Below are 25,795 nucleotides of genomic sequence, written 5' to 3' on the forward strand. Positions count from 1 at the left end.
TAACAACATACTGTATGGGTCTAAGATACAACATACTGTATGGGTCTAAGATACAACATACTGTATGGGTCTAAGATACAACATACTGTATGGGTCTAAGATACAACATACTGTATGGGTCTAAGATACAACATACTGTATGGGTCTAAGATACAACATACTGTATGGGTCTAACAACATACTGTATGGGTCTAAGATACAACATACTGTATGGGTCTAAGATACAACATACTGTATGGGTCTAACAACATACTGTATGGGTCTAAAATACAACATACTGTATGGGTCTAAGATACAACGTACTGTATGGGTCTAACAACATACTGTATGGGTCTAAGATACAACATACTGTATGGGTCTAAGATACAACATACTGTATGGGTCTAAGATACAACGTACTGTATGGGTCTAACAACATACTGTATGGGTCTAAGATACAACATACTGTATGGGTCTAACAACATACTGTATGGGTCTAAGATACAACATACTGTATGGGTCTAAGATACAACATACTGAATGGGTCTAAGATACAACATACTGTATGGGTCTAAGATACAACATACTGTATGGGTCTAAGATACAACATACTGTATGTGTCTAACAACATACTGTATGGGTCTAAGATACAACATACTGTATAGGTCTAAGATACAACATACTGAATGGGTCTAAAAATCATACTGTATGGGTCTAAGATACAACATACTGTATGGTTCTAAGATACAACATACTGTATGGGTATAAGATACAACATACTGTATGGGTCTATGATACAACATACTGTATGGGTCTAAGATACAACATACTGTATGGGTCTAAGATACAACATACTGTATGGGTCTAAGATACAACATACTGTATGGGTCTAAGATACAACATACTGTATGGGTCTAAGATACAACATACTGTATGGGTCTAAGATACAACATACTGTATGGGTCTAAGATACAACATACTGTATGGGTCTAAGATAAAACATACTGTATGGGTCTAAGATACAACATACTGTATGGGTCTAAGATACAACATACTGTATGGGTCTAACAACATACTGTATGGGTCTAAGATACAACATACTGTATGGGTATAAGATACAACATACTGTATGGGTCTAAGATACAACATACTGTATGGGTCTAACAACATACTGTATGGGTCTAAGATACAACATACTGTATGGGTATAAGATACAACATACTGTATGGGTCTAAGATACAACATACTGTATGGGTCTAAGATACAACATACTGTATGGGTCTAAGATACAACATACTGTATGGGTCTAAGATACAACATACTGTATGGGTCTAAGATACAACATACTGTATGGGTCTAACAACATACTGTATGGGTCTAAGATACAACATACTGTATGGGTCTAAGATACAACATACTGTATGGGTCTAAGATACAACATACTGTATGGGTCTAACAACATACTGTATGGGTCTAAGATACAACGTACTGTATGGGTCTAAGATACAACATACTGTATGGGTCTAAGATACAACATACTGTATGGGTCTAAGATACAACATACTGTATGGGTCTAACAACATACTGTATGGGTCTAAGATACAATGTACTGTATGGGTCTAAGATACAACATACTGTATGGGTCTAAGATACAACATACTGTATGGGTCTAAGATACAACATACTGTATGGGTCTAAGATACAACATACTGTATGGGTCTAAGATACAACATACTGTATGGGTCTAAGATACAACATACTGTATGGGTCTAAGATACAACATACTGTATGGGTCTAAGATACAACATACTGTATGGGTCTAAGATACAACATACTGTATGGGTCTAAGATACAACATACTGTATGGGTCTAAGATACAACATACTGTATGGGTCTAACAACATACTGTATGGGTCTAAGATACAACATACTGTATGGGTCTAAGATACAACATACTGTATGGGTCTAAGATACAACATACTGTATGGGTCTAAGATACAACATACTGTATGGGTCTAAGATACAACATACTGTATGGGTCTAAGATACAACATACTGTATGGGTCTAAGATACAACATACTGTATGGGACTAAGATACAACATACTGTATGGGTCTAACATATTGTATGGGTCTATGATACAACATACTGTTCCTTCCGCTTTCAAGACAACTGAGGAATCGGTCATTCTGACATTTCCGACTTGAACAATCATAGAAACATTTCCTTGGTTTCCCCACTTGGAAAATATCGGAATCGACCAACAGGAAGCTCTACACAACAAACTTCCATACACTTTAACTATGAGGTTCCGAGTTCTCTTGAAAGCACCAACACGTTACTGATTTCAGGAGCAGGAAGACGAGCCGTGCGAACGACCATTACACCTAATAAAATACCAAATCACCGGTGTTCGAGGTGCATGCCGGCCTGAGGTGCTTCCCACTGGGCAGCTGTATCACGGTGTCGCCGGCGGTAGTTAACGTGGCCAAATGTTTTCCTCCAAGTTGTAAGCAGCACAACAGCCTGCACGGCTAGTCTGTGTTTCACTGTGTCCTTAGCCCCGGCCTGCCGAGCACTGCTTTACGCCGAGGGAAGTAGCTAGCTGGCTAACCTCGTCCCACACTGCGTGGAAGTGTCTGGGAAGGAGATTACTAGCTAGCTAGCACAAGCTAGTGTAGCCAGAGAGGAAGAGAGAGAACCAACTCACGGGAATATCTCTCCTTCCAGCAGGTGGAGTTTTTGTATGGAGGTCAATGAGCTGGTCCAAGTTGGTCAACAAAATGAATGGCTTACGTGCTACGTGATGTTTACTTTGATCGAATAGAAGTTTCGTAATGCTTAAGTTGTTCTGAGTGTACTGATAAGTAGGACACGTGACATACCGACAACTTTGAGAAAAAACACTATAGGAGATGGCTTTGCAAATTCATAACATGATGCTAGTAGCATAGCATCTCTCTCCATTGAATTGACGAGCGAACTCCAAATATCCAAAGTGAAAAACACATTTAAGGCGGTACTTACTGGTGTTAATCAGATCTCCTATCTCCTCCTCTTCATCTTTCAACGTGACAGTAATCTCTCCCTCCTTCTTCACTCCAAAAACGGCATCCTCCTCTATCTCTTCCTCCTCCTCTTTCACTCTGAACGCGTCTTCCTCTTCTTTCACTGTAACATCCTCCTCCTCTTTCACTCTGAACGCGTCTTCCTCTTCTTTCACTGTAACATCCTCCTCCTCTTTCACTCTGAACGCGTCTTCCTCTTCTTTCACTGTAACATCCTCCTCCTCTTTCACTCTGAACGCGTCTTCCTCTTCTTTCACTGTAACATCCTCCTCCTCTTTCACTCTGAACGCGTCTTCCTCGTCTTTCACTGTAACGTCTTTCTCTTCTTCTTTCACGGTAACAGCCTCACCCTCTACTTGTTTTTGTATTGTAACATCCTCCTCTTCCTCCTCCTCTTTCACTAGAGCTTCTTTCTCCGTCCAGCAGACCTCCTCTTCTTTAGCAGGAGGAGAGTAGCTTAGTGAGCTCATGGTCGGGGATGTTAGCTAGCTAGGCTAGTGCTAACTTAACCAGCCAGCTAGCTGACCAATAACAACAACACCGTAAATATTAAATTAAATGGGATAACTAACTAGACGACAGAAGTGGGTTTAAAACACAGTGGCTAATATACACGAAAGCGTCTAGTGCTTGAATCTTTCGGCTGTTGGCTAACCAGCTACGGAGGTGGTTGACTGTTGCCTCCCGTCCACTAGATTATACGTCACGCTTCCAGCATCGCCTGAAAGACGCACATCGCCATCTGCTGACTGGAGTGGGTATCGCGGTTTAGGAAAATATTTTATTTTCAAAGTTTATTTTAAATGTATATAATTAAATAATACTATTATATTGAGACCTACAAAGACAGGGATGTGTTGATTGATTAGTGCAGATTTTTAACTTGTTCAAATTAAAAAAATTATACTACAGCACATCCGCATTTAAGGCAGTTTCATTAAGTCAAACAAAATCTAAATAAGTAACTATCTAACATGCTGCTCCAACATGGTGTAACAATACATCATATAGATGTATATAATGAACAGACTAGATCTATACTGCTCCTACATGGTGTAACAATACATCATATAGATGTATATAATGAACAGACTAGGTCTATACTGCTCCTACATGGTGTAACAATACATCATGTAGATGTATATAATGAACAGACTAGGTCTATACTGCTCCTACATGGTGTAACAATACATAATGTAGATGTATATAATGAACAGACTAGGTCTATACTGCTCCTACATGGTGTAACAATACATCATATAGATGTATATAATGAACAGACTAGGTCTATACTGCTCCTACATGGAGTAACAATACATCATATAGATGTATATAATGAACAGACTAGGTCTATACTGCTCCTACATGGAGTAACAATACATCATATAGATGTATATAATGAACAGACTAGGTCTATACTGCTCCTACATGGTGTAACAATACATCATATAGATGTATATAATGAACAGACTAGGTCTATACTGCTCCTACATGGAGTAACAATACAGTGCATTCGGAAAGTGTTCAGACCCATTGGCTTTTCCCACATTTTGTTATGTTACAGCCTCATTCTAAAATAGACTAAAATAAAATAAAAATCCTCATCAATACATAAATAATTATTGACGAAGCAAAAACACGTTTTTGTTTTTGTTGCTAATTTATATAAATAAAGAAATAATGAAGTATCACATTTACATGAATATTAATATTAACATTAATTAATTAATTAATAAAAACGTTAATATATCATTTACATATGTATTCAGACCCTTTACTACGTACTTTGTTGAAGCACCTTTGGCAGCGATTACAGCATCGAGTCTTATTGGGTGTGATGCTACAAGCTTGGCACACCTGTATTTGGGTAGTTTCTCCCATTCTTATATTTACATTTTAGTCATTTAGCAGACGCTCTTATCCAGAGCGACTTACAGTTAGTGAAAACATATATATATTTTTTTATACTGGCCCCCCGTGGGAATCGAACCCACAACCCTGGCGTTGCAAACGCCATGCTCTATCAACTGAGCTACATCCCTGCCGGCCATTCCCTCCCCTACCCTGGACGACGCTGGGCCAATTGTGCGCCGCACATGAGTCTCCCGATCGCGGCCGGCTGCGACAGAGCCTGGATTCGAACCAGGATCTCTAGTGGCACAGTTAGCACTGCGATGCGGCGCCTTAGACCACTGCGCCACTCAGGAGACAAGCTTCTCTGCAGATCCTCTCAAGCTCTGTCAGGTTGGATGGGGAGCGTCGCTACACAGCTATTTTCAGGTCTCTACAGAGATGTTAGATCGGGTTCAAGTCGGGCTCTGGCTGGTCCACTCAAGGTTATTCAGAGACTTGTCCCGAAGCCACTCCTGCGTTGTCTTGGTTGTGTGCTTAGGGTCGTTGTCCTATTGGAAGGTGAACATTCACCCCAGTCTGAGGTCCTGAGAGCTCTGGAGCAGGTTTTCATCTGTACTTTGCTCCATTCATCTTTCCCTCGATCCTGACTAGTCCCTCCCTACCACTGAAAAACATCCCCACAGCATGATGCTGCCACCACCATGCTTCACCGTAGGGAGGATGCCAGGTTTACGCCACCCGTGACGCTTGGCATTCAGGCCAAAGAGTTCAATCTTGGTTTCATCAGACCAGAGAATCTTCTTTCTCATGGTCTGAGAGTCTTTAGGTACCTTTTGGCAAACTCCAAGCAGGCTGTCATGTGCCTTTCACTGAGGAGTGGCTTCCGTCTGGCCACTCTACCGTAAAGGCTTGATTTGTAGAGTGCTACAGAGATTGTTGTCCTTCTGGAAGGTTCTCCCATCCCAACTGAGGAACTCTGGAACTCTGTCAGTGGCCATCGGGTTCTTGGTCACCTCCCTGACCAAGGCCCTTCTCCCCCGATTGCTCAGTTTGGCCGGGCGGCCAACTCTAGGAAGAGTCTTGGTGGTTCCAAACTTCTTCCATTTAAGAATGATGGAGGCCACTGTGTTCTTGGGAACCTTCAATATTGCAGACATTTTTTGGTACCCTTCCCCAGACACAATCCTGTCTCAGAGCGCTACGGACAACTCCTTCGACCTCATGGCTTGGTTTTTGCTCTCACATGCATTGTCAATTGTGGGACCTTATATAGACAGGTATAATCGTAAACAATATGATTTCATGTGCCATGAACAAAAACACTAATTCCCAGTCAAAAACATAAGTCAGAACACAGCCTCACTATTCTCTCATGTGATTTTATTTATATTCAGATAAAATTACGCTGCATTAATCAAATCCTTTTTACAATCAGCACCAGTGTTGTCTCCGACATGGTGGAATAATACTGATGGGAACATTCATGAGGTAGCGAATGTTTTTCATGTCAACAACTTATCAATGTTATCAGAACAACATCATCACATTTTCATATTCCTTTAGCTTGAGGACTAGTACACAAATTAACTCAATGAAACACAACAAGTCAATTCAAAAGGTTTCAATGTTAGAATCAAGAAATGCACATGCTATGAATCTAGTTCATCATTTACATTTTGCAATATCCAAATCATGTGATCAAATTCATTTTGCAATATCCAAATCATATATCCAATCAATTTCAATCAAATTCATTTAGCAAAAGCCTAATCTTATATATAAAATCAAAGTCTATAGGTTTCAAGGTTAGAATCAAGAAATGCAAAGTTCCATTCATCTATATAATAATTTACATTTAGCAATATCCAAATAATATAATGAACAACTGAGGGTTTATACCTGTAACCAATGCATTAAAGTTCATAACCAAAACAAAATACACATTTTATAAAGTATTTAATCTGATTTTAGACATGATCAGGTCTCGAGGTGAAAAAACAAAAATATGCCTATTTTTGAGTAAGAATTCATATAAACAAAATGATTTCATGTGGCATAAACAAAAACACAAATTGTCAGTTAAAAGCATAAGTCAGAACACAGCCTCTCTATTCTCTCATGTGATTTCAGGTTCTCTGACTGGGAAATTGTCCTTCTACACGGGGAGAGAGCAGTGGTGGGGATTTTTTCGTGTGTGTTCTCTTATGCTCCTTCAGGTTCCTTAACCAGGTAAAACTCTTTCCACACTGGGAACATTGGAAAGGCTTTTCTCCTGCGTGTGTCCTCTCATGAGCTTTTAGGTACCCTACTCGGGAAAATCTATTTTTACACTGGGAGCAGTGGTAAGGCTTTTCTCCTGTGTGTTTTGTCTCATGCTCTTTTAGATGCCCTATCTGAGTAAAACTGTTTCCACACTGGGAACATTGGAATGGCTTTTCTCCTGTGTGTATTCGCTCATGCCTTTTCAGATTATTTAACATGGTAAAACTATTTCCACAGTGGGAACATTGGAAAGGCTTTTCTCCTGTGTGTGTCCACTCATGCCGTTTTAGGTTCCCTAAGCAGCTAAAACTCTTTCCACAGTGGGAGCAGTGGTGGTGTGTCGCTGGTTTGGACGTCTCTGGTTCTGGTTCCCCTGTAGGACTCTTCCCGCTGTCTGGTCTCTCTCCTGCCAAAGACAAACAGATTATTTAGAGACTTGAATGAAACCTCCACATGATAAAACTGTCTTCCTATGAGGTTTAATCCAGACTAGATCCCTCAATAAAAGAGCAGAGCTTGTCATCAGAGTGGCTGTAGTGCTTTGTAGACTGGGTAAATCCATTTGAATTCAATACATCTTTGACAGCATCCCTTTTGATTTAAAAAAAGTTTTCCTTACATATTTGCCTTTGGAAGAAGTGGCAAGACAGTGACTTTTTGGAACTGAAAGCCAAAACATTCATGACATAAAAGGTGCTCAAAGTTGACTCTTTTTGCAAACCCCACCATGCAATGAATCATCCATCGTCTTCATCACTGGAAAATATTAACGGTTTAGTTCGATATCATATAAAAGCTTCCAAACAGTGTTGTCAAACTATTTGATTATTTATTGGGGGGGGGGGAAAGTGTTTTAATAAAAACTAATGTAATCCCTTTAACGTCAATGATCTAAAAACGTTTAAACTCCGATTAAAAAAATATATATTTTCACGTTGTAGCTTGGACTCTACTTTACATCATCTGAGGTTTTTTGGGTTGTGCTGCCATCGGTTGAGACAGCATTCTCTTGAATATAATTCATAGAATGGACCTATCCCTTCAGACCGCTGCAATTTAGCTGATACACCATAATGACATTTTAATTGGATTGAAATGTTTACTTCTAATTACTACAACACAAAAAAGACCACCGGTCCACCCACCGTCCAATGTCAAGTTAAATGGTAATGTCTATTCTATTATCCATATTTCTATTATTTCAATAGGGTTCCCTATGGAGGATTGACAGTCCCCCCGGGGGGGCCTGATTGGTGTCACTTGTGCCCCCAGCCCCAGCTAACAAACCTGACTCCAACAATCAACTAATCGTGATCTTCAGTTTAGAATGCAATTCGTTTAAAAATCAGCTGTGTTTGCTAGGGATGGGGGGAAAAGTGTGACACCACTCCGTCCCCGAGGACTGGAGCTGCCCGTCCCGGATTTAAAAACAACACATATTTTCAAGTCAACATTCTCTGTGGACCTCCAACGATCTTTGTGGTTCCATTTGAAAGTTGAAATGTTATTCCCATTTTAGTAAAATGTATCAGCCAAAACATGACACCACCTTTTATTCTCAACAGACGGCACAACACAGGAACCTCACATGTAAAATAGGGTCTAAGCTACAACATACTGTATGCGAATATGAAAAAAAATCAGAGTTTACAAGTTTAAGATAATTGACTTTAAAGGTGCAAATATTACAGATTTTATTTGATTTTTTCCCAGAAATGATGAAATAGTTTGATAACCCTGTTTGTTTTAAATGATATCGATCTGAACCGTTTTATCTTTTCCAGTGATGAAGACATGGATGTCTCATGGTATGATGGATAATGATCTGGCTGTGTCAAAACTAGTCAGAATTTAGAGCTATGCGGGAATCCCTTGCTGATTTAAAACGTGTGCTTAATACAAGTAAAACTAAATACATGTTGTTTTCAAACTCTCGTAAGAATGTTTCAGATGAACTACATGTTCACTCATTAGATGGTTCTCCAATCGAACGTGTGCCCCGCATATAAATACTTAATCATTTGGATTGACATGGATTTTATGTTTAAAATACATATAGATGAGCTGGTTAAGAAGCTAAGATTTAAAGTTGGAATTTTCTACAGAAACAAATCGTGCCTTTCTCTAAGCAGTAGGAAGCAGATTATTCAGTCAACCTTTTTATCTGCTACGACTCCTAAACCTTTGGATGCCGTCTACCATAGTGCCCTTCGTTTTGTTACAGGTGACAGTTTTGATACTCATCACTGCATCCTGTTTCAAAAGGTTGGCTGGACTTCGCTAAAGACCCGTAGATTTCTACATTACCCCCTTTTTGTTTCCAAGGCCCTACTTCATAACCTTCTGTCTTATCTAACTTTGCTGTTGAAGTATAGACACCTGAGTTGTTTAACTCGTTCACAGGATTGGTTAACTCTTGAGTTTCCTAGGTTCTCCACCGAGCTGGGTAAATCTGCTTTTAGTTTAAATTCACCACTAAAGGACTCAAATTCAAAGTAAATGAAGCAATCTTTATTATCACGGAGAGGTTCACAAACTCAATACAAGCCCGATGAAACTCTGAAAAAGGGACGTTCCCTTTTCAGTCCCTTTATACTGCTACACAAACAAGTCATATAAGCATGGTTGGTTCCTGCATGAGACTGACAGATATACCACACCAGGCTTCTTACCTTGAAACTGTGATACTCCTTATAGTTCCCAGAGCAATGTTCTGGGCGTACTGCCAATGCTTATCAGTGATAGAAGGGATTCCTCGATGTACAATCAGTCAGTCACTCGCAAGTTGGATATTAGAAAAGCAGCATTGTGCTAAATATAAAATAAAATGTCCATCACACACCGTGTTGCTGGAATAAAATTCTAAATACATTTTATCTTGATGTTCTGGCGCTGTTCAGGCAATTTAAAGTATTGATTGGGGAATTATTTGTGGAGGAATTGTAACTGTTTTTCTGGGAGATTTTGCGATGTTTTATTTTTGCTTCCCATGACTGTGTTTTTGTATTTTAATGAGTATATGTTTGGGTATAATGTGTATATTGATGTTGTATGTACATGTGTAAAAGAGACCTAGGACTCAATATATTTTCCCATGACTGTGTTTGTACATGTGTAAAATATAATTTCCCTGCTAAAGTAAAGGTTCAATAAAAAAAAGGCTGTATATTTGCAGCTCAAATCAATTTAAACTTGCGCCCATCTCTGTGTTCTAATCCAATGCGGAGTCCTAGACTAAAATACAATTAATGCTTGATCCAAAAATGTGGTCAGAGGCTCCATATGTGGTCAGAGGCTCCATATTAAGACCTCCAGAGGCCAAATCGAGCTCTGTACCGCATTGCCGTGCGCCTCCCAAATGTTTGTAACAATTAACTGCTCCGTGAAGAGCAAGAAGTGTGAATGCCCTAACTTCTGCTGAGGCCGTATCACCGTAAATACTGCATGGCCAATGGAGACGTTGGGATTGACCATGCACTCAGATGCACAATGCACTTCTCTCTCCAGAATGCGCTCTCTCCCGCCAATTTGTGCACATTCATTGTTTCATAACTTCATTGTGTGAATTGTTTGTGTTTGATTGTCAGTGTCTATCAATTCCCCATTACATACATCACCAGAAGTACATTTACCGTAATTTCTATAATTTCTACAATGTTTGTTGCGGTAACTTCTGTTAATGCATTCAATATATTATTATTCCAGTCTTTAAACATTCTCATTGTCAGAGTGGACACGTTGTTTGAGGACCACAACAACCTGCTACACTTGTGAGAAACAAGTTATGGTTTATTTCATTGCATTTATGAGTTTTGTCAATTTATTCATTGTCCCCATTTGGGGATCTGATAGTATTTCTGATTGGCTTAACGCACCACCACTAATGAGCTGTAGAGCTTCTCAAATTATTATTTTTTCTTCACCTCAAACAGCAAGTAAACAAAGTCTGTTTTTACATTAATTGAGAATTACAATAGTTCCTCAAATCTTTCCAGCTCTCTCCCTTTCGATAATCACTCACCGTGAAAGGAAAGAAATGGTCTTGCTCTGATCCAGTGGAAACATCATAAAATAGGGCCTTACCTGATTACTTCTTATCCCGCAAATAGCTTACAGCTGTGTCTGTTCGGAGCTCACTGGCATCGAAAAGTCTGAGGGCCCAGAATATTTTATACAATGTTGCAAGTTTGCCAGCATGAGCTTCAGGCCGGACCCAGTTGATACCATGTTTCAAGTTCGTTGCAGACAGGCCATTCGTAGTCAATGTGATTTATAGGATATTTATTTTGATCAGGAGATTTTCTACCTGCAGGCTGCAAAGATTTTTTTGGGTTAGCTTTATGTTGGCTATTTTTAAATAGTTGACCATGGCAATAGAAGTTACTTTTAGATTTGTATAATCTTCATTTAGATTTAGATAGAATTTTGATTAACCTAAATTAACATTTACGAGTTTTGTCTTTTGTTTGGAGCGCTCCTGTCAATGTTGAGTAATGGACACTCACCTGATTACGCATAGAAGTAGGACTATAGGCTACCTGGCCTGAAAAAAATCTTTCCAGCTCTCTCCCTTTCGATAACCACTCAGCGTGAAAGAGAAAAATGTCATGCTCTGATCCAGTGGAAACATCATAAAACAGGCCTAGCCGATTCCTTCTTATCAGTGCTTGACTTGGACTGAAATAGGTTCCGGTACTCATTTTGGGTGCTGGTACTGTTTATATTTAGGTGTAGGAGCTCCACAATTCTTTTGAGCTAATAATTCTATAAAAGGAAGGAACAGGAGCTCAAGCAGTAGAACATCTGAGGTGCTGGTACTCAGCTAGTCAACCACCGCTTCTTATCCCTTGGCGCAAAATCGCCTACAGCTGTGTCTGTCCCGAGCTCACTGGATACTTTCCGAATGTAAAATGTAGTCTGAACACTTCCATGTTCCTTCACTGCTTCACATGGTGTGCATGTAAACATCAGCCTTTTGCTGAGAGTTTCCATTGGTGAGGGTGGAAAATCTCAATTTAAACCAGAATTAAATAGAGCATCTGACCAAATTTAGAAATATTTTAGTTCTCGGTTACATTGAGACTGTCTCTTTTACAAGGGTAGCATAAAATACAAAGAACAGAATTGAGTATTTATTTTATTTTATTTTATTTTATCTGGATCCATTACGTTGTCATTGGTAAAAATAGAAAACAGTCGAGGGCCTAGAGAGCTGCCCTGCGGTACACCACACTTTACATGTTAAACATTAGAGAAGCTTCCATTAAAGAAAACCCTCTGTGTTCTTTTACACAGATAGCTCTGAATCCACGATATGGCGGAGGTTGAAAAGCCATAACACATACGCTTTTTCAACAACAGGTTATGGTCAATCATATCAAAGGCTGCACTGAAATCTAACAGTATAGCTCCCACAATCTTCTAATGATCAATTTCTTTCAACCAATCATCAGTAATTTGCGTCAGTGCAGTACATGTTGAGTGCCTTTCTCTATAAGCACGCTGAAAAGTCTGTTGTTTACAGAGAAAATGTATTTGGTCCAACAGTTTACTAAGAGCTGGCAGCTGATAGGTCGGCTGGTGGAACCAGTAAAGGCTGCTTTACCACTCTTGGGTAGCGGAATGACTTTGGCTTCCCTCCAGGCCTGAGGACAAAGACTTTCCTCTAGGCTCAGATTAAAGATATGACCGATAGGAGTGGCTATAGAGTCAGCTAACATCCTCAGTAGCTTTTCATCTAAGTTGTCAATGCCAGGAGGTTTGTCATTATTGATTGATAACAATCATTTTCACTAGGGAGCATATAATTTTAAAGCCCATTCCATGCGGTAAAAACTAAAGATAAAAAGTGATTTAATAACCCATGAGTGTGAATAAAAACACCTCCAACACAAACACACTTTTTTGCATTTTCTAAATGTCTGACATATAACGCTCTGCGCATGTGCTATATAAAAACGATATGCAATGATGATTGTTCTGCTACCCAGGTCTGGTATTGGAGATCATTCCACACTGTGTTCTACTACCCAGGTCTGGTGTTGGAGATCATTCCACACTGTGTTCTACTACCCAGGTCTGGTGTTGGAGATCATTCCACTCTGTGTTCTACTACCCAGGTCTGGTGTTGGAGATCATTCCACACTCTGTGTTCTACTACCCAGGTCTGGTGTTGGAGATCATTCCACACTCTGTGTTCTACTACCCAGGTCTGGTGTTGGAGATCATTCCACACTCTGTGTTCTACTACCCAGGTCTGGTGTTGGAGATCATTCCACACTGTGTTCTACTACCCAGGTCTGGTGTTGGAGATCATTCCACTCTGTGTTCTACTACCCAGGTCTGGTGTTGGAGATCATTCCACACTTTGTGTTCTACTACCCAGGTCTGGTGTTGGAGATCATTCCACACTCTGTGTTCTACTACCCAGGTCTGGTGTTGGAGATCATTCCACTCTGTGTTCTACTACCCAGGTCTGGTGTTGGAGATCATTCCACACTCTGTGTTCTACTACCCAGGTCTGGTGTTGGAGATCATTCCACACTCTGTGTTCTACTACCCAGGTCTGGTGTTGGAGATCATTCCACACTCTGTGTTCTGCTACCCAGGTCTGGTATTGGAGATCATTCCACACTTTGTGTTCTACTACCCAGGTCTGGTGTTGGAGATCATTCCACACTCTGTGTTCTACTACCCAGGTCTGGTGTTGGAGATCATTCCACACTCTGTGGATCTCCCGCATGTATTTTCTGATGTTTAATCAGAGAACTTGAATGAGAGTATCTCTTGTCACATTGATCACAGCTATAAGGTTTCTCTCCTGTGTGTGTTCTCTGGTGTTGTGTCAGGTTTCTTAGGGAAGCAAAGCTCTTCCCACAGTCAGAGCAGTGGTAAGGTTTGTCTCCTGTGTGTGTTTGCTTATGTTCAGTCAGATAATAAGCTCTACCAAAGCTTTTCCCACACTGATCACAGCTATAAGGTTTCTCTCCTGTGTGTGTTCTCTGGTGTTCTTTAAGGTGTTCTATACGAGAAAAACTTTTCCCACACCGATCACAGCTATAAGGATTCACTCCCGTGTGGATTCTCTGGTGTACAGTCAGGTGTGCTGACTGAGTGAATCTCTTCCCACATTGATCACAGCTATAAGGCTTCTCTCCTGTGTGGGTTCTCTGGTGTTCTTTAAGGTGTTCTATACGAGAAAAACTTTTCCCACACCGATCACAGCTATAAGGCTTCTCTCCTGTGTGGGTTCTCTGGTGCAGCATCAAAGTCTGTGATGTTGAAAAGCTTTTCCCACAATCTGAACAGTGGTGAAGCTTCTCTCCTGTGTGTGTCCGCTGGTGTGTTTTCAGGTTGCTTGGCTGAGCAAAACTCTTGTCACATTCATCACAGCTATAAGGTTTCTCTCCTGTGTGTGTCCGCTGGTGTGTTTTCATATTTCTTGAATGAGTAAAACTCTTGTCACATTGATCACAGCTAAAAGGTTTCTCTCCTGTGTGTACTCGCTGGTCTATTTCATGTTTTGATGAAGATTTGCAACGTTTCCCACAGTGAGGTTTCTTGAGGTGTTCTGATGTGGAGAGACTCTTCTCTGCCTCGTCAGCATCATGATGTTGTTGAGGCTCCCCAGAGGATCCACGATAGTCACGTCTCTCTCCTGTGTGAACGACAAAGTCACACAGTCACTAACCAGGTTTCCATTCAACCATTTCATTCAGATGAACACATGAAAAAGGTCAGGACTGGGCTGATGGAAACAGGAAATGCAGGTACAATTTTATAAATACCGACAGGCATTTGTTCATTCAACATGGTGGGAATCTTTTCTGTCAGTAAAATTAATTATTCGAGAAATGGCAGCGGAAACGCTTTTATGTTTATTAGGCTACAGATTAAATAAGTTACGATGAACTTCACAGGGTTGGTGAAAGTGCCAAGGTGATGAGCTTGACGCTCCAATTCCAATAAGTATCGACGGTCTTATTCTGGTGACATGATGATCGATGCTTGGCTGCCGATTCCCATTGAACTTGTTGTTTCTTTATTCGGTAGATGGGAATTTAACCCCAGGAGTTATTCTGCTACTACGTCATCACGCACTGACCTTTATCTGAAAACAGGTGGGATGGAAACGTGCATATTTTTGTATGAATATATTTTGAATATTCACATGAAAATCTGTCAAAAATTGGAAGGAAACCTAGCTAATCTAGTGAATTTTAAAAATGTTTTTCACAAACTTTGACAATTGTCTTCTAAGTCTTGTTTTGGTTCGTTTTTGGTCCACCAGCCACTGTAGCAGGCAGATTAAAGAATATACCAGCCACTGTAGCAGGCAGATTAAAGAATATACCAGCCACCGTAGCAGGCAGGTTAAAGAATATACCAGCCACCGTAGCAGGCAGGTTAAAGAATATACCAGCCACTGTAGCAGGCAGATTAAAGAATATACCAGCCACTGTAGCAGGCAGGTTAAATAATATACCAGCCACTGTAGCAGGCAGGTTAAAGAATATACCAGCCACTGTAGCAGGCAGGTTAAAGAATATACCAGCCACTGTGGCAGGCAGATTAAAGAATATACCAGCCTCTGTGGCAGGCAGATGAAATAATATACCAGCCACTGTAGCAGGCAGATTAAAGATTATACCAGCCACTGTAGCAGGCAGATTAAAGAATATACCAGCCACTGTAGCAGGCAGGTTAAAGAATATACCAGCCACTGTAGCAGGCAGATTAAAGAATATACCAGCCATTCAGTTTGTTACCAGCCAAAATATATTTTTTTGCCATGATTACACCAAAAATCACAAAAATGAATGACCATGCGTTGTTTCTAAAACCAGAAATATATTAGTAGTAACAAGTAATGAATGACCATGCTTTGTTTCTAAAACCAGAAATATATTAGTAGTAACAAGTAATAAATGACCATGCTTTGTTTCTAAAACCAGAAATATATTAGTAGTAACAAGTAACGTGGTCTATTGTTCAATGTCATTACATTTTTGTGACCCAAGTTTTTTTAACCACTGTGTGTTAAAACCATTAAACTTAGACACAATAGTAATGAACAGTTTATTATTTTATTTATTTTATTGTTTACTTCAGTTTATTTAGTAAATACTTGAACACTTATTTTGTATTTTTTGTTATTAAAACTGCATCGTTGGTTAAGGGCCTCTACTGGATCAGTGTCCCGAAATCGGGACGGTTGTTGCTCGATATGCGATAATGTGACTAGAATGACGTTGTAAACAACAGCCAACTTTCCGGGACATAGACATGTCTTATATGGGCAGAAAAGCTTAAATTCTCGATAATCTAACTGCACTGTCCAATTTACAGTAGCTATTACAGTGAAAAAATACCATGCTATTGTTTGAGGACAGTGCACAACAACTGTCACGCCCTGGCTCTGGGGACTCTAGTATGTTGAGCCAGGGTGTGAGTTTTCATTGGGTTTTGTTCTAGGTTAGTATTTCTATGTTGGCCAGGGTGGCTCCCAATCGGAGACGGCTGTAGCTCGTTGTCTCTGATTGGGAGCCATACTTAGGTAGCCGTTTGGCATTGTTTGGTGTGGGATCTTGTTCCTGTGTAGGTTTGTGTTTTGCACCTTTGGACGTCACGTATCGATTTGTTGTTTTGTTCGTGTAATCATTAAATAAACAAGTATGTTCACCTTCCACGCTGCGCCTTGGTCCTCCTCCTTCAGCGTACGTGACAACAACAAAAAAGTAATAAAATGTAGCGTAGTTTTGTTTGATCAAATCCATTTTTATATCCTAACACGAACCATGTTGTATGCAGTCTTTCGCATGAATTCCGACTCTCTCAACTGGCAACAAAACAATCGATGAAATCTAAACGCTAAACCTTGTTTCACCCAGTCAAGTTCGGTTTCTGTGCAATCCTCAGACACTCTAGAAGGCAACCAATCTTGTTTCATCATTCTACATTACGTATTGGCTAAAACAACACGTATATTATCCCACGACGGACAGAGCTCTCCAGCAGGTTTACCAAAACATTCAAGGGCCATTTTCTAAAAAAGTGAGGTTAAAAGTTTATCAACTTTGAAAGCAAGAATTACTTTCCCATTGTTCCTCAACTGTAGTGTATTTATATACAATTTTCTAGCTCTGAGTCTCTACTTTTATCCAATGTAAAAAAACACCATTTCAAATTGAGCTACATAAGACCGAATCGAGTGGGTCGGTCACAAATGTACAAAGGTGAATCTGCTCGTCATTGCAAAGCACCATGACATCAAGGTGCCATCTGGCGATCCAAAAGCAGTAGTCAAAGAGTTGATTGGTTACTGCTTTGGTGGAGGAGGAAATCCTTCTGGAAGGAGGTTGAAAAGGGTCCTACAGGTAGCAGGGTGAGTCCTGTAGACGGGCGACTGCCAGAGTTAGAACTGAAGGCAACGTTGGATCCTGTAGACGGGCGACTGCCAGAGTTAGAACTGAAGGCAACATTGGATCCTGTAGACGGGCGACTGCCAGAGTTAGAACTGAAGGCAAAGTTGGATCCTGTAGACGGGCGACTGCCAGAGTTAGAACTGAAGGCAAAGTTGGATCCTGTAGACGGGCGACTGCCAGAGTTAGAACTGAAGGCAAAGTTGGATCCTGTAGACGGGCGACTGCCAGAGTTAGAACTGAAGGCAAAGTTGGATCCTGTAGACGGGCGACTGCCAGAGTTAGAACTGAAGGCAACGTTGGATCCTGTAGACGGGCGACTGCCAGAGTTAGAACTGAAGGCAAAGTTGGATCCTGTAGACGGGCGACTGCCAGAGTTAGAAATGAAGGCAAAGTTGGAGCAACAGAAATTAGAGTTGGAGTACAGGGAAAGAGAACATGAGGAGAGACTGGAACAAACAGAAATTAGAGTTGGAGTACAGGGAAAGACATCAGGAACACGCCATTCGACTAAAAGAGAGAGATCTGGAAACGCTCCGAATCCAGTCAGGCCGTCCTGCACCCTCAGAGTTTCATCTTGGTTGGAACAGCCGGCTTGTCCCGCCTCTCAACGTAAAGGAGGTGGATGTATATTTTATTCTGTTTGAGCCACTTGCCACATCCCTAAAATGGCGGTGGGATATCTGGTCCCTAAAATGGCGGCGGGATATTTGGTCCCTAAAATGGCGGCGGGATATTTGGTCACTGCTCCTCCATAGTGTTCTGGTTGGAAAGGCTCAGGAAGGGAAACACCGCTTTCTTTCTTGACCAGAGTTCAGATTAAGACACTGTTAAAGCTGCTATCCTTCAGGCTTACGAGTTGGTCCCAGAGGCATACAGACAACAGTTCCCTAAAATTACGAAAGACAGAATAACAAAGCCATATTGAGTTGGCAAGGGAACAAGCATGTCTTTTTGGCTTGGTGGTGTGGTTCTCAAGAGGTCAAGGACCTTGAGGATTTAAAAGACTCGTACTTCTCGAGCAATTCAAAAAATTAACTTCACGAAAAGGGGGTTGCTACCTACATTTATGAGCACAAGGATCTCACTTGAGAAAGCTGCAGTTCTGGCAGATGAGTTTGAGTTTACACATAAAAGTTACTTCCCAAACAAAGCACCCAGTAGTTCTCCCTATGCAAAAAATCAATCCAGAGAAGTCACCTCCTACTGCGAGATTTTAGTCCTTTTCTCCAGAAGCCAAAAGATAAAGATCGACAGAAAACTGGTTTATCGTCTCCACCCGTTAGTAATTACTGCCGTGAGAAAGGACACATTGTTTCTCAGTGTCCTAAGTTGAAACAGAAAAATATGTTTCTTCTTGTGGGAGAACTCCAGCCCATTAAGTCTCTGGTTGGGCCTGGGGTCTCTCATTAAGTATCTGGTTGGGACTCTCATTAAGTCTCTGGTTGGGACTGGGGTCTCTCATTAAGTCTCTGGTTGGGACTGGGGTCTCTCATTAAGTCTCTGGTTGGGACTGGGGTCTCTCATTAAGTCTCTGGTTGGGACTGGGGTCTCTCATTAAGTCTCTGGTTGGGACTGGGGTTTCTCATTAAGTCTCTGGTTGGGACTGGGGTCTCTCATTAAGTCTCTGGTTGGGACTGGGGTCTCTCATTAAGTCTCTGGTTGGGACTGGGGTCTCTCATTAAGTCTCTGGTTGGGACTGGGGTCTCTCATTAAGTCTCTGGTTGGGACTGGGGTCTCTCATTAAGTCTCTGGTTGGGACTCTCATTAAGTCTCTGGTTGGGACTCTCATTAAGTCTCTGGTTGGGACTGGGGTCTCTCATTAAGTCTCTGGTTGGGTCTCTCATTAAGTCTCTGGTTGGGACTGGTGTATCTCATTAAGTCTCTGGTTGGGACTGGGGTCTCTCATTAAGTCTCTGGTTGGGACTGGGGTCTCTCATTAAGTCTCTGGTTGGGACTGGGGTCTCTCATTAAGTCTCTGGTTGGGACTGGGGTCTCTCATTAAGTCTCTGGTTGGGACTGGGGTCTCTCATTAAGTCTCTGGTTGGGACTGGGGTCTCTCATTAAGTCTCTGGTTGGGACTGGGGTCTCTCATTAAGTCTCTGGTTGGGACTGGGGTCTCTCATTAAGTCTCTGGTTGGGACTGGGGTCTCTCATTAAGTATCTGGTTGGGACTGGGGTCTCTCATTAAGTCTCTGGTTGGGACTGGGGTCTCTCATTAAGTCTCTGGTTGGGACTGGGGTCTCTCATTAAGTCTCTGGTTGGGACTGGGGTCTCTCATTAAGTCTCTGGTTGGGACTCTCATTAAGTCTCTGGTTGGGACTCTCATTAAGTCTCTGGTTGAGACTCTCATTAAGTCTCTGGTTGGGACTCTCAATCAAGCGCCGTCCACAGGGTATGGCATGGCGTTGCAAAATGGAGTGATAGCCTTCCTTCTTCAAGATCCCTTTTACCCTGTACACATCTCCCACTTTACCACCACCAAAGCACCCCTAGACCATCACATTGCCTCCACCATGCTTGACAGATGGCATCAAGCACTCCTCCAGCATCTTTTCATTTGGTCTGCGTCTCACAAATGTTCTTCTTTGTGATCCGAAAACCTCAAACTTTGATTCGTCTGTCCATAATACTTTTTTACAATCTTCCTCTGTCCAGTGTCTGTGTTATTTTGCCCATCTTAATCTTTTATTTTTATTGGCCAGTCTGAGATATGGCTTTTTCTTTGCAACTCTGCCTAGAAGGTCAGCATCCCGGAGTCACGTCTTCACTGTTGACGTCGAGACTGGTGTTTTGCGGGTACTATTTAATGAAGCTGCCAGTTGAGGACCTGTGAGGCGCCTATTTCTCAAACTAGACACTAATGTATTTGTCTTCTTGCTCAGTTGTGCACCGGGGCCTCCCACTCCTCTTTCTATTCTGGTTAGAGCCAGTTTGCGCTGTTCTGTGAAGGGAGTAGTACACAGCGTTGTACGAGATCTTCTGTTTCTTGGCAATTTCTCGCATGGAATAGCCTTCATTTCTCAGAACAAGAATAGACTGACGAGTTTCAGAAGAAAGTTCTTTGTTTCTGGACGTTTTAAGCCTGTAATCGAACCCACAATTGCTGATGCTCCAGATCCTCAACTAGTCTCAAGAAGGCCAGTTGTATTGCTTCTTTAATCAGCACAACAGTTTTAAGCTATGCTAACATAATTGCAAAAGGGTTTTAAAATGATAAACTTGGATTAGGAAACACAACGTGCCATTGGAACACAGGACTGATGGTTGCTGATAATGAGCCTCTTTACGCCTATGTAGATATTCCATTTAAAAAAATCAGCCGTTTCCAGCTACAATAGCCATTCACAACATTAACAATGTCTACACTCAATTTCTGATCAATTTGATGTTATTTTAAAATGGGCAAAAAAATAGATTTTATTTAGAAAACAAGGACATTTCTAAGTGACCCCCAAACTTTTGAAAGGTGGTGTATGTTTTATTGGCTGCTTCATTACATGAGTTGCATGTCCTGTTAAGATTCATTACCATAATCTAAATGTGATTTCTGTCATTCTGAGCACCGTGGGTCGAGCACCGTGGGTCGATCACCGTGGGTCGACGAGCCTAATGGGTTATGCACCCAATACATACGGTGGGTCCGGTAAAGTTCTCAAATGGCCGGTAAATTAAAATCTTCCCGGTCACTTTGTCCGACGCCACATCTTCCTAACAGAAACCCTGGTAGCATTATTTAGCATTTAGCATTGTTAGCATGTAATGTGTATATATTATATTATACATTATAATGGGTGTAGCATTACTGAGCGAGGTCAGTGCCATCACCCAAACTGGTTGTAGATCTCAATGTGATGTGGATAGGAAGCTTTTTTTTAAATGTAGGAAATAAAACATATAAGTGTCTCAACTGAATATTTTAAAGAAATCAAAGGAGAGGAATATGTGTAGAGTGGATGACAAAGGAGAGGGAACCCACAGTAGTTGTCTGTTATTGGAGAGGGAACCCACAGTAGTTGTCTGTTATTGGAGAGGGAACCCACAGTAGTTGTCTGTTATTGGAGAAGGAACCCACAGTAGTGGTCTGTTATTGGAGAGGGAACCCAGAGTAGTTGTCTGTTATTGGAGAGGGAACCCACAGTAGTTGTCTGTTATTGGAGAAGGAACCCACAGTAGTTGTCTGTTATTGGAGAGGGAACCCAGAGTAGTTGTCTGTTATTGGAGAGGGAACCCACAGTAGTTGTCTGTTATTGGAGAGGGAACCCACAGTAGTGGTCTGTTATTGGAGAGGGAACCCACAGTAGTTGTCTGTTATTGGAGAGGGAACCCACAGTAGTTGTCTGTTATTGGAGAGGGAACCCACAGTAGTTGTCTGTTATTGGAGAGGGAACCCACAGTAGTTGTCTGTTATTGGAGAGGGAACCCACGGTAGTGGTCTGTTATTGGAGAGGGAACCCACAGTAGTTGTCTGTTATTGGAGAGAGAACCCACAGTAGTTATTGGAGAGGGAACCCACAGTAGTTGTCTGTTATTGGAGAGGGAACCCACAGTAGTTGTCTGTTATTGGAGAGGGAACCCACAGTAGTTGTCTGTTATTGGAGAGGGAACCCACAGTAGTTGTCTGTTATTGGAGAGAAAACCCACAGTAGTTGTCTGTTATTGGAGAGGGAACCCACAGTAGTTATTGGAGAGGGAACCCACAGTAGTTGTCTGTTATTGGAGAGGGAACCCACAGTAGTTGTCTGTTATTGGAGAGGGAACCCACAGTAGTTGTCTGTTATTGGAGAAGGAACCCACAGTAGTTGTCTGTTATTGGAGAGGGAACCCACAGTAGTTGTCTGTTATTTGAGAGGGAACCCACAGAAGTTATTGGAGAGGGAACCCACAGTAGTTGTCTGTTATTGGAGAGGGAACCCACAGTAGTTGTCTGTTATTGGAGAGGGAACCCACAGTAGTTGTCTGTTATTGGAGAGGGAACCCACAGTAGTGGTCTGTTATTGGAGAGGGAACCCACAGTAGTTGTCTGTTATTGGAGAGGGAACCCACAGTAGTGGTCTGTTATTGGAGAGGGAACCCACGGTAGTGGTCTGTTATTGGAGAGGGAACCCACAGTAGTGGTCTGTTATTGGAGAGGGAACCCACAGTAGTTATTGGAGAGGGAACCCACAGTAGTTGTCTGTTATTGGAGAGGGAACCCACAGTAGTTGTCTGTTATTGGAGAGGGAACCCACAGTAGTTGTCTGTTATTGGAGAGGGAACCCACAGTAGTTGTCTGTTATTGGAGAGAAAACCCACAGTAGTTGTCTGTTATTGGAGAGGGAACCCACAGTAGTTATTGGAGAGGGAACCCACAGTAGTTGTCTGTTATTGGAGAGGGAACCCACAGTAGTTGTCTGTTATTGGAGAGGGAACCCACAGTAGTGGTCTGTTATTGGAGAGGGAACCCACAGTAGTTATTGGAGAGGGAACCCACAGTAGTTGTCTGTTATTGGAGAGGGAACCCACAGTAGTTGTCTGTTATTGGAGAGGGAACCCACAGTAGTTGTCTGTTATTGGAGAGGGAACCCACAGTAGTTGTCTGTTATTGGAGAGGGAACCCACAGTAGTGGTCTGTAGATCTCTAGGACGTGTGGATAGGAAGACACAACTTATTATTATTACTGGAAAATATTCATTTAAAATCCGGGAACTTTAAAACTTTAGCTCTCCAGGTCAGTAGGGTGGATGTTGCTATGGTGACCAGTAGGTTACAGTAGTACACGTGACATACCGACAACTTTGAGAAAAAACACTATAGGAGATGGCTTTGCAAATTCATGACATGAGGCTAGTAGCATAGCATCTCTCTCCATTGAATTGACGAGCGAACTCCAAATATCCAAAGTGAAAAACACATTTAAGGCGGTACTTACTGGTGTTAATCAGATCTCCTATCTCCTCCTCTTCATCTTCATCTTTCAACGTGACAGTAATCTCTCCCTCCTTCTTCACTCCAAAAACGGCATCCTCCTCTATCTCTTCCTCCTCTTCTTTCACTGTAACATCCTCCTCCTCTTTCACTCTGAACGCGTCTTCCTCTTCTTTCACTGTAACATCCTCCTCCTCTTTCACTCTGAACGCGTCTTCCTCTTCTTTCACTGTAACATCCTCCTCCTCTTTCACTCTGAACGCGTCTTCCTCTTCTTTCACTGTAACATCCTCCTCCTCTTTCACTCTGAACGCGTCTTCCTCTTCTTTCACTGTAACATCCTCCTCCTCTTTCACTCTGAACGCGTCTTCCTCTTCTTTCACTGTAACGTCTTTCTCTTCTTCTTTCACGGTAACAGCCTCTCCCTCTACTTGTTTTTGTATTGTAACATCCTCCTCTTCCTCCTCCTCTTTCACTAGAGCTTCTTCCTCCGTCCAGCAGACCTCCTCTTCTTTAGCAGGAGGAGAGTAGCTTAGTGAGCTCATGGTCGGGGATGTTAGCTAGCTAGGCTAGTGCTAACTTAACCAGCCAGCTAGCTGACCAATAACAACAACACCGTAAATATGAAATTAAATGGGATAACTAACTAGACGACAGAAGTGGGTTTAAAACACAGTGGCTAATATACACGAAAGCGTCTAAAGAGCTTTATTGGTTGGGCTATTTTGTCTAGCAAGCTACCGAGGTGTCTGACTAACTGTTGCTGCTGTTGAAAGAAGCGTCCCGTCCACTAGATTATACGTCACACTAGCAGCATAGCCTTAAAGTCCCACATCGCCATCTGCTGACTGGAGTGGGTAACGAAGTTGAGGAAAATGTAGATTTTATTTTCAGACAAAAAGTTAAAGGGTAGGAAGCATGAGTTTTTACTCACCAATGTAACAACACAGTGGCGTTTTAAAGACGTAATAACGTAGTTGTAGTCATAATCTGGTTACCTATAAGTACAAACATTATTATGTTTTTGGGTTATTACATATTTATTAACTTATTTCCAATATCTTCTAAACTACCCACAATGCACTATTTCTCCACATCATATTGATCTAGTCTGTGCTTCAGTTTGTATGCTAGCCCCTCTTACGAAAGGTTTAATTACTCTAACCTAAAACAAATACTTGTTACTCATTGATAATTGGCGTCCATTTTGTCTTTTAAATAACGATTCTAAGCTAATAGCTCTGGTTTTGGATGCCGTTATAGATGAGTCCCGGTCAGGGTTGATGAGAAATAGACAAATCTCGAATAATGTCACACTGGTATTAAATATCATAGATTACTCAGATTTGGTCTCTGATGAGAGGTTTTATTCTCTTTTGGGATTTTATAAAGCCTTCGATACATTTTAGTCATTTTAGCAGACGCTCTTATCCAGAGCGACTTACAGTTAGTGAGTGCATACATTTTCATACTGTCCCCCCCGTGGGAAACGAACCCACAACCCTGGCGTTGAAAGCGCCATGCTCTACCAACTGAGCTACAGGGATAAAGTAGAACATTACTATTTTTCATGCCCTTAAAACATTTGTCTTTGGAGATTTATTTTGTAAATCTATTAATACTCTATATAGAAATGATAATAGCTCTATCAAATTGAAAGCAGAAACGTACTTAATATGCCATTTAGCAGACGCTTTTATCCAAAGCAACTTACAGTCATGTGTGCATACATTTTTACGCATGGGTGGTCCCGGGGATCGAACCTACTACACTGGCATTACAAGCGCCGTGCTCTACCAATTGAGCTACAGAGGACCACAAGGTTTGAATTAATGTGGGGTATCAGACAAGGGTGACCAAGTTCACCTCTCTTCCTATTAGACACACAGCTTCTTACTTCTCATATTAAGAGAAGTGTTTTAAAGAGTATTTCTACTGCAGGAGATCATTATTAGTCAGTTACCGGATGACCCCACCCTCTTTCCATTGATCATCCTTGAGATGTTTCAACAACTTGAATTGGAGTCCTCCTGGGGTAAATTCAAATGATTGGACATGATTTGGAAAGGCGCACACACCTGTCTATATAAGGTCCCACAGTTGACAGTGCACGTCAGAGCAAAGACCAAACCATGAGGTCGAAGGAATTGTCTGTAGAGCTCCGAGACATCGAGGCGTCATGTTTGCTGATGTCATCATTGTGAACATAGTGCCCCATGGTGGCGGTGGGGTTATGGTATGGGCAGGCAGGCATAAGCTATGGACAACAAACACAATTGCATTTTATCGATGGCAATTTGAAT

General features: G+C 41.4%; 1 protein-coding gene across 1 annotated transcript; it reads right to left on the bottom strand.

Annotated features, from left to right (window-relative positions):
- Positions 1 to 6,313: 6,313 nt before the first annotated feature.
- Positions 6,314 to 24,079, bottom strand: LOC311122298 (uncharacterized protein). The gene is made up of 2 exons (XM_084196682.1): positions 23,497 to 24,079; positions 6,314 to 7,569 (listed from the first exon to the last, which is right to left on the bottom strand). The coding sequence occupies exons 1-2, from the start codon at positions 24,035 to 24,037 to the stop codon at positions 7,028 to 7,030; spliced, it is 1,083 nt and encodes a 360-aa protein (XP_084052808.1). The 5' UTR covers positions 24,038 to 24,079; the 3' UTR covers positions 6,314 to 7,027.
- Between the last annotated feature and the right edge of the window lie 1,716 nt (positions 24,080 to 25,795).

This window comes from Coregonus lavaretus (genome assembly GCF_964263955.1).
Source record: "Coregonus lavaretus genome assembly, contig: HAP1_SCAFFOLD_536, whole genome shotgun sequence".
Taxonomy (NCBI): Eukaryota; Metazoa; Chordata; class Actinopteri; order Salmoniformes; family Salmonidae; genus Coregonus; species Coregonus lavaretus.